Below are 16,189 nucleotides of genomic sequence, written 5' to 3' on the forward strand. Positions count from 1 at the left end.
GCTGCTCTCGGACCCATTTTACAGATGGAAAGACTGAGGCTCAGAGAGGTTAAGGGGCAGGATGGCAGCGCTGCTGTGCCCCAGCTACTCAGGACCCTTTTACTCCCACTTAAAGCCCTAGCACCATCCTGCAGAGCCTTTGTAAATCCTTACAGGATTTACGCCATCTCCACGCAGCTGGGAAGACCTGTGGGAAAGGTGCCCCCAAACGCCCTCCCTCCACTGAACCTTCCTGTCCATCCTGCCCCTTTCCACCCTGACTGTGGGCAGTCCCCATCCCTTCCCTACACCTTGCCTTCTCTATCAGACTGATGATGCCTGAGGACACAGACACGAAGGGGCCAGGTCCCAGCCTTCTCGGAGAGGCTCACAGTCTAGTGAGAGGACCATGGGGAAGAGGAGGGGATGGGGCTTATAGGCGACACACAGCCATGATAATAGGGACCACAAAAGCAAGACCTGCTGTGTCAGGCAGGTGCCATGAGCCGGGCACGGAGTCGAGAGCTTGACACGGACAAACTCTTAACGTTCTCTGTCATTGCTCTGAGAAAGGCACGATGGCCACGTCCCCATTTTACAGCTGAGGAGACTGAGACACGGGGAGGAGTCGTCATTGGCTGAAAGTCCCAGAGCCAGGGATTGACGGTCCTGGGATCTGAGCCCAGGCCTCTGGCTCCAGGGCCTGTGCACACTGGAGGTGTTTTAAGAAATGCCGCTTTGTAGTGTGTTGCCGTTAGTGTGCACACAGTTTACACGGCCACATCAAGTGTGGCGGGAGTGGGTGGGAATCGACAGAGAGGTCCCCTCATCCAACCCTCCGGAAGCCGGACAACCCCTGCGCTGCCCAGCTGACACCCCAAGGGCATTCAGTGACAGGACTGAATGGGTGTGTGCATGCTGGCGGGTGTCGGGCATTGTCATTGGCCCCAGACGGAGCTTTCTCGGGGGGTGAGGAACAGTAGGCACTCAGTCCGTCTTTGCAGAGCATTACAGTGAGCTCGGCTCCCCTTCTTATCCAGGCTGGCCTTCTCCCGGGGTGCCCCGGACTTGACCCCAGTCTCTCCACTCTTCTCCCTGCAGGGAGCCGGGAGGCTGCCTTCACGTACGCCATCATTGCCGCCGGTGTGGCCCACGCCATCACAGCTGCCTGTACCCAAGGCAACCTGAGTGACTGTGGCTGCGACAAGGAGAAGCAAGGCCAGTACCACCGGGACGAGGGCTGGAAGTGGGGTGGCTGTTCTGCCGACATCCGCTACGGCATCGGCTTCGCCAAGGTCTTTGTGGATGCCCGGGAGATCAAGCAGAATGCCCGGACTCTCATGAACTTACACAATAACGAGGCGGGCCGAAAGGTAGGCAGCCAGGGAGGGGAGCCGGGCGGCTCTGGCAGATGTGCTGTGAAACAGCTTATTCCTAACGGCTGGTGTTGGGTGTCTGGTGGTGAGCCCCAGGGCTCTGCCCTCAGCCTCATTCGGCTGGACTCTGTCGTCGATTTGCTGCTGGTCAGGATCTGGGTATGGCGTGAAGCGTGTCAGTTACTGGAGAGATTGAATAACCGAGTCTCTGTTAAAACTGGATGGAACTCGGCAAGATGGAACAAGGGACGGATGTGATGTCTTATCCTTGGGCCCACAAAATCAGCTGTACAGATCTCTGATTGTGGGGAGGAGGTGAAGTGAGTTCAGTAAGAATCATCCCTGTGGAGCACCTGCCGGGGCCGCTGAAATGTCCTTGCTCACCTTAGTCAAGATATGGGTGACTGTTCTGTCTTTATTGCCTCCTGAGATCCTCCTGGATTCTGGGCTCAGCTTAGAAGAGAGTCAGGGATGTTTCGGAATGTTTCTAGTGGAGGTGCTGGGATCGAAAGGGGGCTGGACATCTCTTCCCATGAGGAGCTGGCTGTCCCAAGGCAAGGGAGCACATGGGTCTTCAGGCCCAGAGTACAGAGTGAGGGCCCATGGGTGGGGGGTGTCACAGAGAGGCAGGTCCTACCGGTGTGAGGACAAGCCACGGCCATTGAGAAACAGATTGAGTTACCAAGAAAGTGAGGCCCCCATCCCAAGAAGTATTCAAGCACAAGCAGCTTGACCAGGCGTCTCGGGGCTCCCAAGTCAGTGCTGCCTGGCTTGGGTGCTGTCCCAGACAGAGGCCTGAGGTTGGGAGTGGTCTCTGTAAGTGCCTGTGAAGGCCACGGTGCTGGGAGCCCACGCTGGAGCCCCCAGGCCCAGGAGGTGCTGGGAGAGGAAAGTCTCTGGGGGCCGCTTGGAGCTCGATAGAGAAGCCTCTGTGAGCCAGGGCAGATTGGGAGTGAGGGCTCCGTGCCACCTGGGTGGGGGATAGACCACCGCAGTGACAGGACATGTGTGGGCACTACAGGAGCTGGGCAGGAACAGGAGTGACAACAACGAGGGAAACCGTGCACAGGGCTATGGCGAACCAAGGAGCCCAGCGTGGTTCCTGCCTGGTGTGGCTCTGTGGGAATGCGGCCCACTGTGGCCGGACCTTTTGATTTTACACTCAGATTTTTCTGTGCAGTCCCTTCGTTTTTAAGTGTGGGTGTTTAGAACTGGTAGTCACCGGTAGCTCTTAAAAAATACAGAAAAAGGTGAAAAGGAAGATGACCAGAGGCTCCAACACATACATCTCCTGGCAAAGTGTGGGCCGCAAGCTGCCCATTCAGGTGACAGATGGTTAAGGGGCACCAATCTTGTTCTGCCAGAGCCTGTCCATCGGTCAGGTAGTCTTCTAGCTCTGGAGGCATCCGCTCACTTCATCCTCAAGGCATTCCTATGAATGGTCTTATCGTGATCCCCATTTCCCAGGTTAGGTAACAAGCCGAAGTTCCCACAGCTGATGAGCAAGGTCAGAATTTGAACCCAGTGCTTCTAGCTCTCGAGCTGGCCACGCGCTGCCACGGCGTGATGGTCGCAGCACAGGCTGGCAGCAGGCTGCCTGGGTTCGCGTTCTGGCTCTGTCGCTCCTTCCTTCATGAGAAGGAAGCAGAGCTGGCAGGAGTGTCCTCAGGGCTGAGGTGGAGAGGGAAGGAGACGGGTCAGGGGAGCACTTACCCCAGGGCCTGGCACCTAGGTGGTCCTCAGCACAGGCTGGGCATAACTACAAGTCGTGCGAGCATGTGTCGGGGGAGAGGGAGTCTGTCTGGCAAGTGGCGGGGGGTCACGCATGCACACCTTAGAGGGGAGCGAGTCCCCTGGTGTGCAGAGGAGTGACACAGGCCAGCTGGACCCTTCCTGCTGCTTTCAGGCCTCCCACTCTCTTCCTTCTCCTCTCCAGCCTCTTGCCACATCCTGTGTGTCAGAGCCTCCCAGGCTGCCAGGGTGAGTCACACAGGCCGAGCTGCTCACCTGGCCTGCCCCAGGGTGATGTCCTGGGGTAAAGCGTAAGGCCCTGCCTATCCAGTCCTGTGGCTGGGAGTGCCTACCTATAGCCAGCACACCCCTCCAGGGTCCCCAGCTGCCCATTCCTCTGTATTCCTGTGGTCAGATCACTCCTTATGGCTGGGGTTGCAGATCATAGGCTCCCTCCCACCCTGGAAGCTGTCACTCCCTGGGGGTGGACAGAAGGAAGGCAAGTGGCTTCCCTCTCCCGGCCTCAGTTTCTTTACCTGTGCCTACCAGGTTGGGCCCCTGTGAGAACTGAAGGAGAGAAGTCCTAGCCTAGGGTAAGAAAGGATCTGTGTATATCACATGGGAGAGGGTTTTAGGAGCCATGTCACTGCAGCAGGTGTGAGGGCCATGGTTGCCGTTCCAGGCAGCTCTTGGGGGAAGCAGATGCTGGGAGCTGTCAGAGATCAGAAAACCAACCTCGGTGGGCTTCCTGGAGGATATGGGCCCCCCAAATGAGTGAGGTTTGACTAAGCAAAGAAGAGAGATGAAGGTAACCCAGGTCTGCTGTATGGAGGGGGTGGCCAAAGGCCAGAGGTGGGGACTTGGGGTCAGTTTGGGGGTCATGGGTCCCTGAAGGGGTAACAGCCACTGTTACCTGCAAGGTCACCTGCCACGTTAAGGAGTGAGAAGGGCCTTGCATTCTCCCCTCAGATCTTCCTGGGGCTGCCTTCTTCTTACTGGTCACCTTTCAGCTCAGATGTCCCCTCCTCAGAGAAGCTTCCCTTTCAATTCCTTCTTGCCCTTTTCTTAGATGCTGCCTTGTTCTGGAGCTTGCTCCCCTCCCTAGACCATAAGCTTGATGAGGACAGAGACTCTGTGTGTCTCATTCATGGCCACACACCAGAGCCTGGCATACAGAGACCTTCTGCATACATACAGAGTGAATGGTTGAGCACCTCATGGTCACTGGGGAGCCACTGATGGTTCTGGAGCAGAGGAGGCACGAAAATCATAGAAACTGACTCCAGGGACGCAGAGTACGGCTTTGGGCAGCGTCTGGGAAGAGTGCAGGCTGGGTCCTACTTGATGTTTCTGAGCAGGAACAACTCTCACGGCTCAGGGAAACCCAGCTGAGGGGATACTCCCCATACCTACCAACTCCACTCTAGTTTGGGAGGACCCTTGAGGGTACCCTTCCTGGAACAGCCATTGACCCTGACGCCATGTATTTTCCAGAGCCCGGAAGTAGAATTCAGGACTTCCCGTTGTACACGGGAATAGACCTGAGCACCCCTTTGTAGGGTGCAAAGGGAGGCCACCCAGGGCAGTGGCCATACTACTCAGGCAGAGCACAGAGGGAAGGCAGCTTTCCAGCCCAGCCCTGCGGTGGCCAGACTGTCACTCCCTGCTACAGGGCCCGCCAAGGGTCCAGGCACATATCTAAGTGGTCAGGAGCAAGGACAGCCACTTAGCCTGGGGTTAGTAAGGCTCAGTGTATATCAGCTCAGGGTCCCATCTCTGTTTGAAGCCTCCGTTTCCCCATCTGTTAAATGGGGCCCTGATCCTCAATTTGTTCTGGACCCTCAGGTGCTGGTCAGGGCCTGGTGAGAGCCCCAGTGGGGAGATGCCCGCGGGATCCTGCAGGGTGCTATTTGTTATTCAAAGACATGGGGTCCCACCACAGGACCTCCCCCACAGTAGGCTTCCGTGGGCCCCACACACAGCAGAGGTAGGGAGCTGACAGCAGAAAAGGGGCCAGCCCGCAGCCGCTCCTGACGGAGCATCTTGGAAAGGATCACAGATGTGTTTATCACTGGCTCCCTTGCCCCTGCTGTGAGAAGACAAGACTCAACCCGACCACAGGCTCTGGGCTTGTTGGCAGCTGGTGAGAAGCAAAAGGAGGAGGAAGTCAGGGAAGGGTTATGTGTCCTAAGGGGCAGAGGTGGGGTGGCAGGCCCCGTGACGGGGAACCCAGGGCAGCCCACCGCCTCACCTGGCAGATGAGGGAGAATAAACGCCATGGGGCACTTGCCTGCCCTTACGGGTCTCCAGTTTGGGTCTGAGCCCGGGCAAAGCCAGTCACTCACCTGCAGATGTGGGCCTTGGGCCTGGGGAGGCGGGGGTACCACTGCAGGCCGGCGGGGCTCCCCCCGCACTGTCTCATGCAGTTGTGCGGTCCTCGAATCAGAATGGTCAGGGGAGAAGATAGAAATGGGGGTGCCAACAGCTCTTTTGGGAAGGTGATTTTAGAATTATAGTCTCTCCCTATTGGAAAATCAGGGGCATGATATTTTTGGAATGAAATCACAGACCACTCAGGTTGGGATTGTAGAACGTGAGGTTCACATGCTCACGTGTGGAGTTTGGAATCATAGGATCTTTGGTTGGGAGGGAGAGAGGCGTCAGAAGCGCTGGGCTGACATCTTTGGATGGCAGGATTTTTGTGGCTTTGCATGATTTCTTCCCAGCCTTTTGGGGAGATGAACTAACCACAGTTCTCGCCCTCAAGATGCTCAGTCTTGTGAGAGCGTCAGATAAGAGGAACAAAAAATAGGATTCCGGGCTACCCTCCACAGGAGAAATGCAATGCAGAAAGAAGAGGGAGTGGCTTCTTCTTGGAGAAGTCCGGAGACCTCTGGGAAGAAGAAGGGACTCCTTAGCAGGGCTTTGAAGGTTAAGTAGGAGTCCTCCAGGTGGACAAGGCAGGTGGGAAGAAGGAGGATAGTTCAGGCAGTGCAGGTGGCTGGTGAGGTGTTCTGTGTGTCCAGGGAGAGAGGGGTAATAGGCGATGAGGCTGCACAGGGGTGAGGACCAAATGCAGGGCCTTGAATGCCAGTTCAAGGAGTGAGACTTTCCCCTTCTGCAGGAGGTTGCTGAAGAGGTTTTGGTGGAGAAGTGTGTAGGCAGGTTTCTGGTCCTCTCTGGGACATAGTGTACAACAGAGTAAAGGGGGCAGGGCAGCAGCATGTGCCCAAACTCAGCAGGGGCCTCGGAAGAGTGGGGAAGGACAGCTGTTCAGGAAGCAGAATAGACAAGACCCACCTTGAGTTGTGTTTGGGATGGATGGGTGGACGCCTCTTCTCACTGGGATCAGGACCTGGGGCAGGGGGAGACCAGTGTCAGGGGAAATGATCAGGGTACCTTTGGGTGCTTTTGGGACTGGGAGACCCTGTGGCCTGCAAGTGGGGGTGCCCAGGGGTATCCTGGATGCCTAGATCTTAATTCTGGAGAGAGATCTTGTCTGGAGCCACTTCCCGGCAGCCACCAGCAGGAGGCAGTAACAGAAGCCCTGGCCTTTGGTAGGATTGCCCAGAGGGAGGATTCGAGTGGGAAAGCAGGAGAGCTGGGCATTTGCCTTTGGGAAGTGGGCACGGGACAGGAGGACTATGGGGAGCCAAAGAGCAGTCCTGGAGGTGGAAGGAGAGCCAGGTGCGGGGGCCCTTCCAGAGACATTCCGCTGCACATGTAGAATGCCCCTGTGGGGTTCAGAAAAGCCCAGCCTCTGCCAGGTGCCAGCTCTGGAACCCCAGCCGGGGGGATAGGGGACCGGCCTCTTGGAGCCTCCACAAACACATTGCACCTGGCGGGGCAGGCTGGCGAGGTCTTGCTGTGCACAGAGAGGGAAGTGTGCTGCAGCTCTGGGGCCTGGAGGGAGGGAGGGGCCCTCAGAGATCCCTTCCTGGGAGTGTGGTGACTGAGCCCCAGAGAGGCAGCCCCCAGGGATGGGGGCCCAGCTGGGATGGGGCTGGCCCTGCTGGAATGTGCTGCTTGCTCCGAGGGAGGTGAGCTCAGGGGGATGGAATGCCACTGGAGTGAGAAGTCACCTTCCAGTCCCTGCCCAGCCTCTCGCTCACGGGAGTGGTGGTGGTGGGGGGGTCGGTCTTGTCCCTTCCTGCCCTGCCCCGTCTGGTCTGGGTGCTCCTGGGAGCTGGATTCCCACCCTGCCCTGGCTGCAGGCAGGCCTGTGAGTCAAGGGACACCAGAGACCTGGCCCCTGGCAGCTGGGCGGGGCCCAGATAAGGCTTACTCAGCTATGCTCCTCTCCACAGTGCAGAGGGCCACTTGCATATTTGACCAGATAGAGTGCTCAGCAGTGGCACGTTGAGGGCCAGAGGAGGAGCCAAGCCCTACCTGGTGTGAAGCCGGCTGCCCAGGCAAGGCTGAGTCCTCCTGGGGCCACCATGCCCTCCATTTCTGCCCCAGATTCAGGAGCAGCTATGGGTTCTCACCTTCCCAGATGGAAAGGCTTCTATTCAGAATTGAGGCACATGGGCCAGTGGCAGCTTTCGGCCAATCTTGACCTCTAGAGCTTTGGTTTCTTCCATGGTGGGACCACATGGTCTCAGGAAGGTCTTCCAGATCTGACATGTGGGGAAGGGGAAGACACAGGGTTCTTAGGACCAGTGGATACCAATTTTGTCTGAGGCCATGCATTCCTGGAATTTGCCAGTCTTGTTCCTGCCTCAGGGCCTTTGCACATGCTCTTTCCTCTGTCTAGAATGCTCTTCCCTCAATCTTTGCATAACTAGCTCCTTCTATTCCTTCAGGCCTCTGCTTAGATGTCCCCTTCTCAGGGAGTCCCTCCCTGACTTTCCTCCCCTACATCTACTTCAGCTCTCTCTGGATACTACTCTGCTTTATTTTCGATGGAACACTTACCCCCATATGAAATTATCTTATTTACATAGCTCATTATGTCTTTATTGCCTGTCTTCTTCCACTTCAATGCTAGCACCACAAGGTAGGGATGAGGTAAGTGCACAGGTGGGTTCTCTGTGCCTAGGACAGTGCCTGGCACATATTAAGTCCTCAAGAGATCTTTGCTGAGTGAATGAATGAAATGACAAGTATCTGCTCTTACCTTGGGGAATTTCCCAGGAGTAAGATTGCCAGATAAAATACAAGACTCCCAGTTAAATTTGAATTTGAGATAACAAATAGTTTCTTGGTATGAGTATGTCCCAAATATTATGTGGGACATACTTATACCCAGAAACTATTGCTGTTTAACCCAAATTCAACTTTTACCGTGTTTCTTGTACTTTTAAGTACAAGTTTTTTATGCCAACATATTATAAATACACGTGCAGTTGCCCCAACACAGAAAGATACCACGTACCTTTCCCCGGTTTTCCCTAGCAGCTTGCAAAACTATGGTACAATATCACAAGCAGGATGCTGGCATCGATACAGTCATGGCATGGAACATTTCTCTGAGATAAATGCCCCAGAGTGCAAACGCTGGGGTGGATGGTAGTTGTCTGGTTAGCTTTGTAAGAAAGTGCATCCCCACGGGCGATGTACAGGGATCCAGTTTCCCCGCGTCCTCACCAGCATTTGGCATTGTCGCTGGTGTTTACTGTTGCCATTCTGGTAGGCGTGATAGTGGTAAGGCCACCGACACACTGTGGCCTTAATGAGCATTTCCCTAATAGCTAATGATGCTGCACATCTTTCCGTGTGTTTGTTTGCCATCCATATATCTTCTTCAGTGGAATGTTTTCATGTCTTGTGCCCGTTTATTTTTATTTTTGAGTCAAAAAAAATTTTTTAAATATTTGTTTATTTTTGAGGGGGGAGCAGGGGAGGGGCAGAGAGAGAGGGAGACACAGAATCCAAAGCAGGCTCCAGGCTCCAAGCTGTCAGCACAGAGCCCGACGCGGGGCTCGAACCCACGAACCATGAGATCATGACCTGAGTTGAAGTCGGACGCTCAACCGACTGAGCCACCCAGGCGCCCCTCTTGTGCCCATTTTCTAATTAGGCTGTTTATGTTTGTACTGTTGAGTTCTGAGGTTTCTTTATACATTATAGATGCTAGTCTTTTGTCAGACACATGTTTTGCAAATAGTTTTTTTCTCAGTGTCTGGCTTGTCTATCTGTCCTTGTCACAGGGTCTTTTCAGAGCAGTAAGCTTTTAACTTTGATCAGGTCCAATTTATCAGTTTTTCCTTTTGTGGATAGTGCTTTTGGTAATGGGCTAAGAACTTACTGACCCCCGTCCCAAAGTCTGTGATTTGTTTTTTTAATGAGCTAGTTATTTTGAAATCAACAAAAGGCTTCTTTGTTATTTTAAAAAAATGTATTTATTTATAATTGTAGTAAAATACACATAACATCACACTTACCATCCTAATCATTTTGAAATGTACAATTTGGCGGTGTAAGTCCAACAGCACGGAGCCCGACACAGGGCTCGAACTCATGAACCACGTGAGATCATGACCTGAACGGAAATCAAGAGTCAGCCGCTTAAGGAACAGAGCCACCCAGGGGCCCCTCTCTGTGGCTATTTAACTTTAAATTAATTACAAACAAATAAAAGTAAACGTCCAGTTCCTCAGTCCACATTTCAAGTGCTGGGGGGCCACATGTGTCTCATGGCTGCCGTCTCAGACGGTTTCATCTTTTCAGGGAGGTCTGTTGGACAGCACCCATCAGCTTGGGGGAGCAGTGGGCGCAGACATTGGTGTTGTTATTAAGGGGACTTGGGAAGGTCTTGGCAGCAGTGGGAGCGAATCCGTTCACCTCCTGGCCCCTAGCCAGCCCAAGGGGTTCTCAAATAGTGGCCATCTGATTTCTCTTGGAAGGAATTCTCAGTGTGGCTGCTGGCCCTTCAGCCAGGGGGCTCATTTGAAACCGAAGTGAGGTGGGGAGGGGGCCCTGAGGGGCCTCCCAAGTGGGGTGAAGCCGAGGGGGCTCAATTTCACCGTGGTGAGACCTAGTCAGAAGGCGCCCACCAGGGACAATCGCTGCCTTTGTCCTCAGGAGGGGGACTGGGGTTCCTGGGTGTTATCAAATCTGCTGGGATGAAGGGAGGGGGAGCCAAGTGCTGGTGGGGGAGACAGGGAGGGGAGGGGCAGGAGTGGTCTTAGAGGGGAGGAGGGAGGAGTGGGGTGGGGCCCAGCGAGATGGGGGAGCAGGCGGGTCACTTTCCCTAATTCTGAAAGCTTGCATGTCCTTTGAGGAGAAACCCAGGTGCCTGTGTGTCCTGAAAAAGGGCTCTTTGCCTGAGAAATGGGCTTCTTTAAATCATGACCTTGCAGCGTGCCGTAGAGTTGCAAATAACCAACACTGCTCACAGCGGCCAGTGCTTGCTGTGTCCCAGCGCTCTGTCTAAGGGAGTTAATCTGTTTCACTGGCCTAACAACCTTGGGAGATGGGGGGGGATCCTGTTAACTCCATTCCACAGTAGGGCAGCTGAGGTCCAGGCAATGACTTGAGCAGCATCTCAGGCTCCTGGGAAGTCCCAAAGGTAGCAGAATGAGTTACCTCATCTCAGGGTCTCCCTGGATGTTGCGGGTGGGACCAGGCTCTGGGCCAGGAGGGTGCAGGCAGTGTGAGCCCAGCACTCAGCTGCTCTGTGCACCCCTCTTAAGGCCTGACATAACACGTGCCCGCCCATTCCAGGTGCTCTCCGTAAATGATCTCACAGGGAAGGGCCTGTGTTGTCACTCCCATTTCACAGATGTGGAAAACCGAGGCACAGATCAGTTAAGCGGTACACTGAGGTTGCTGAGGTAGAAAGCATCTGAGTCAGGATTCCCTCCCGGCCATCTGCCTTTGTAGCCTGTGCTCTATGCAGCCTCTTCTCATCCTGCAGTAATGTATATATATAGTTGTGTGTGTGTACTGTATATGTATACACACACATACGTGTTTATATATACATAATATGTGTGTGTATGTGTATGTATTTGAGGGAGGGGGAGCCTAGAGGATTGGTTGTATTACAAAGTAATAATTCTAACAAGAACATTGGTAAAACACTTTATAATTTGCAAAACCTTTCTTTGACACTTTGATGGCCAAGGCTTGAAACGCTCTTCCAAGGGAGTGGTGAAAATGTGCCCATTTTGCAGGCAAGGCGATTGAGGCTCTGGCTGGGTGCCACGCAGTTTGCTGGGAGGGTTGCTCTGTGGGGAGCTATTCTCCCCTGGGCTTTGAGGCTCCTGGCAGGGTGCAGGGAGGCAGGTCAGAGGGCTCCTGGCCACACTGTGCTCTTGACTCATGAAGGGATGTTGGACTTTTGTTCCACTCTGGGAGCTGTGAATGACACAGCTGGGGAAAGAGCTACAATAAAAACCCCAACTTTGCAACTTGTATACGGCATGACCTTGGGCAGTTTTCCCCCTCTGAGCCTCAGTTTCCTCACTGGGAGAAAAGTGATGATTTGTACTCCCCAGAGCCGCTGTGTAGACTGAATGGGACAATGCTCAAGAGTGCTGGGTTCTGTGCTCTCTTGCTTGATGAGTGCTCAGAAAACAGTAGCTACTATTGTGAATATTGTTATTATTAGTAGCAATGCTAGTCATTTTAAAGCTACGATTAGGTTTTAATCCCTATATTCTATTCCTAAGGGTCTTTCTAGCTCCATTTAAAGCTCCCTTTTTCCCCACATAGCAGACAGGTAGCATGCTGGAAGGACTGGGGAGCAGATGTGTGAGAGGTCATTGGGATTGTCACTTTACTGGACAGGAGACCAAGCCCTTGCAATGCCACACTGGTCCTCCCGGCTCTGAGACAGAGGAGGTCTGTCTGGGTCTGTCAGTCATGTCTGAGCAGCCACCTCCAAAGAGGGCCCTGCCCTTGCCCTTTCTGGCCCCATGCCACAGGTACCCAAGTTCATGCCACATTCTGGGACCTGCAGGTTGTCCAGTCCCGTCTCCTGCCCAGATTTCCCACCCAAAGGCAAGCCTCACACATCCAGCTGCCTGCCACTCTCCGCTCCAGGATATCTGCTGGAAAACTCCACCTGCCCCAAACCTCCCTGCTCATCTCGCTCCCGCCAACGGGCTCCTGCTTCACTCCTCCCAACCCCCAGCTCCATCCTTCCAGTTGTCCAGGCCCAAAAGCTTGACTTGGTCCTTGACACTTTCCTTCACACCCCACATCCAATTTGTTGATTCTACCTGTGACATCTTTCCGGAATCTTCCCCCTTCTAACAGCCCATACCCCTGATCCTCTGGTCCACGCTGCTGTCATCTCTTCCCTGAAATAGTACAACAGCCTCCTAACTTGTTTCGCTTCTCCCACCTTGGCCCCTGTGGTCTTATCCAGCATAAGTGAAACCATGTCTCCTCTGCTCATGACTTTGTAGTGGCTCCCAACTCACTCAGAGTAAACATCAAGTCTTCACCATGCCCGACATGGCTCTTCATGACCTGGGCCCCCATGACCCTTTGACCTCATCTCCTTCTACTTCCTCTTTGCTCTCTCTGTTCCACCTGTTCCTTAAACACACTGGGTCTATCCCTACCTCAGGACCTTTGCACTTGCTATTTCCTCTGCCTGGAATGCTCACCCTCCAGACATTCACCCCTTCACCTCCTCAAGTCTTGGCTCATGTACTACCTTCCTAAGGAGGCCTTTCCTGACCACTCTATTTGCAACTGCTGCCCCGTCGGCCTCACCACTTCCTGTCCCCTTCCATGTTTTCTTTTTCTACATAGTACTTATGACCACCTGACATAATATTGGTAGTTTGCCAAATGATCCCAGTGTGGCTGGGAAAAATTAAAAGTGTTTGCTGTAGGAGCCCTCCTATGGGAACAGTGCAGGCTCAGACAGACGCTTCCTTCCCGCCTTTTAAACTCAAGTCTGTGCCTTCAATATTGGTTCCTATGGACCAGCTTTACATTGGGATTTCATTCTTAAACTCCTATGTAGCCTTTGTCTTACTCTGGGCACTATTCTAAGTACTTCATATCTATGAACTCATAAAAATCTCAACCTAGTGAGATAAGTACTGTTGTCAGCTGCCTTTTGTGAATGAGAACCCTGAAGCACATAGAAGTTCATTGACTCACCCAAGGTCACACGGCTAAGGAAGAGAGATCCAGGATCTGAATCCAGGCAGTCTGGCTCCAGAGCCTATACTTTGGCTATATTCCTTTTTTCTGCACTCATTCAGTCATTATGTATTTATAGACTGTCTTCTTTGTGTCAAACACAAGATTTTAGAGACCCACAGATGACAGAAAACATGGTCCTTTCCATCAGAGAGCTCACAGTCTTATAGGAAGTGAAGAGCAAGTAAATAAGGGGAAAGGGAACAAATATTCATCCAGTGAACATCCACTAACACCTACTAAGTGTTAGGCACTGGAAAGCAAGAGATAATATTTCTGCTTTTGAGATTCTTACATTGTAATAACAGAAGGAAATGGTGAATCACTGCATATATTCATGATGGCATAAGCTGGATTTGGTAAAAGACAGCGTAGGGGACTGTGGGACCCCAGGATATGAGGTCTAACCATCTGGGGGTTGGTTTGGATGGGTGGGTGGTGGATGGCTGAATGGTTGGACAGATGGTTGGATGGTTATGCAGATGGATAGATGGATACTTGAATGGATAGATGTTAGAAGATGGATGGATGGATGGATGGATGGATAGTATTTGGAAGGATCATTGGATGAATGGTTATATGGGTGGACAGGTGGATGAATGGATGGATGGATGAATGGATAGTTATTTGGAAGGATGGCTGGTTGAATGGATGGGTGAAAAGCTGAGCTCATTGCTGGCAAGCTGGACATTTTCCCAGTGAGATCAGCAGACCAGCTGAAAGAAAGGGATGGAAATCCATGCATTCATTAATTCAGCAAATGTTTATTAAGCACCTATTTATGTGTCTGGTACTGTTTTAGGTTCTGGGATTAGAGGGTGCTTGCCTTTATGGAGCTGACATTCCAGAGGGAAAGCAGAGGACAAACAAATAATCAAACAGAGAGAATCTACTGTGAGAGAGCAATAAAGCCATGATTAAAAAAGGAAAGCACAGTGAGAAGAGGGGATGACAGGGGCAGGGGTGGGGGGCGTTTTATATTGGGTAGTCAGGAGGAGTCTCTCTGAGAAGGTGAGTTCTGAGCAGGAAGTGAGGAAGGGGCCCCTGTGGGGAATAGCATTGGAGACAGAGGGAACCACAGGCACAAGAGCCTGAGGCCCAGAGGCCAGTGTGTTTCTCACTGAGGGAGAGAGGGGAAGGTAGGAGGTGAAGTCACATGGGTGTGTTTGGGAGTGGGGCTGGGAGCCGGGAGGGCACATCACCTCCCAACCCCTGTGGGTTTGGTTGTGTCCTGGAAAGCCAATGGTGGATTTTGAACCTGGGCCGATGTGCCTTTGGAAATGCACCACCCTCCCTGTTCCCCTCTTGTGGGTTCCCAGCCCTGCTCCCTCCTGGCCTGCTCACAGTTGGGAGGCTGTCAGCATTTTAATTACAGCTCCCAGCTCTCAATGGTTTACAACTCAACCGTAAAACAGGCCCTGGGCAACCCGTGGCACCTCTGAGTGATTTACTTGCTTACCATTTCTATATTTAGTGCCATTTAATGCCTGTGGGCCAAGTTTTCAGAGAGAAAAAGAAGGAGGAATTTAGGGGGAGTTGGTCACATTGGTTTTTGTTTTTTTTTGTTTTTGTTTTTTTGTTGTTGTTGTTGTTTTAACACACAGCTCTGTTTTCCAGTTATTTTCTGAGATTATTTCCCAGCCTTTAAAAAGTTACAAGGTGCCAACCAATGGTGTATTCTGTGTTCATTTCTAAGAGAGACTGGTCCCTCGCGAAGCTGCCCTTTTTTCTTGAAAGTATGTTTGCTTCCTGGTGCGAGAGAGCAGGGTTTGAAGGACGGCATGGACCAAGTGTATGACTCTGGGACAATGGCATCCGTTAGGATTTCATGTAATGCAGGCTGGACTTGGGGCCATTGGCTCCCACTCCATGTCGGAAACGGGGATCCCCCAGACCTCCAGTCGAGGCATCCACAAGGCATCTCAAATTTACACGTGCACACAGATCACCTAGGGAGTGTGTGGAAAAGCAGATTCCGGAATCTGTACTTCCAATGAGCCCCCACGAGGCCATGCTGTTGGTCCTGGGGCCATGCTTTGGGCAACAAGGAATTGACCAGCTGTCCGATAGAAATTAACACAAGCTGTGTAGGTAATTTAAATTTTCTAGTAGCCACATCAAAAAAGTTAAAAAGGGGATACTAAACTTAATAATGTATTTTATTTAATCTAAAACACCCAAAATGTTATCATTTCAATATGTAATCAACATGAAAATACTGAGATGTTTTATGTTATTTTTTTTTTCCATAACAAGTCTTTGAGATCTGGTATTTGCTTTACACTTAAAGCTCATCTCCATGCAGACTGGCCACAGTCTGAGTGCTCGTGTGGCCGGCGGCTCCCATTTTGGACAGTGCAGATCTAAATCTGGCTTGCACACCTCTGGTGCTGGAGAGCCCACTCCCTCTGCAAAGTCCACTCCCATCCTGCAGGCTCAGTTGGGAGTTGCACCCTAAAACAACTAGGAAGAGCCACCTTTGCTCCCCAGGTCCTCCAGCTCATTGGCATCCTCTGCAGAAAAGAGTCCTGCAAAAATCTGGAAGCACCGACCAGGCCCCCTTGAAGCCCTGTCCTCTAGCTCCCTCCTGTGAGGCAGGCACGTCACACACTCTGCCTCGGTTAGCAACCCTGAGCCAGTTTCTGTTGTTGTTCTCAACCCCCAGTTTTCTTGCTGAAGAATCAGGCTCAGAGAGGTGAAGTGATATTCCTGTGATCACCCAGCCAGGAGTTGCCAGAGCTAGGACTCCCAGCGGGGACGCTGAAAACTCCTCTCTCTGCTCTAAGATGCTCCAGTTCCCTTGGTGTGATCTGGCTTCCGAGGACCTTCCAGGCCCACTCGCACTCCACCAAGTTCGCAGGGCCAGCCCACGTGGCACTGACAGAGCCTCAGAGATGGCCGGGAGAGTGGGGCACAGAAGCGACGCAGCTCTTGGTGGCTGGGCTGGGACAAAAGCCCAGGTGCCTCTGAGCCCTTGGGTCTCAGCTCCTGAA

General features: G+C 52.6%; 1 protein-coding gene across 2 annotated transcripts in view; it reads left to right on the forward strand.

Moving 5' to 3' along the window:
- Positions 1 to 16,189, forward strand: part of WNT7A (Wnt family member 7A) — a 77,935-nt gene that overhangs the window by 38,284 nt on the left and 23,462 nt on the right. For both annotated transcript variants that reach the window (XM_060631877.3, XM_060631876.3), the window contains exon 3: positions 1,081 to 1,352. In XM_060631877.3, coding sequence (XP_060487860.1) covers positions 1,081 to 1,352 — 272 coding nt within the window. The remainder of the gene's footprint in view (positions 1 to 1,080; positions 1,353 to 16,189) is intronic.

Source organism: Panthera onca, chromosome A2 (genome assembly GCF_046562875.1).
Source record: "Panthera onca isolate mPanOnc1 chromosome A2, mPanOnc1 haplotype 2, whole genome shotgun sequence".
NCBI classification, from domain to species: domain Eukaryota; kingdom Metazoa; phylum Chordata; class Mammalia; order Carnivora; family Felidae; genus Panthera; species Panthera onca.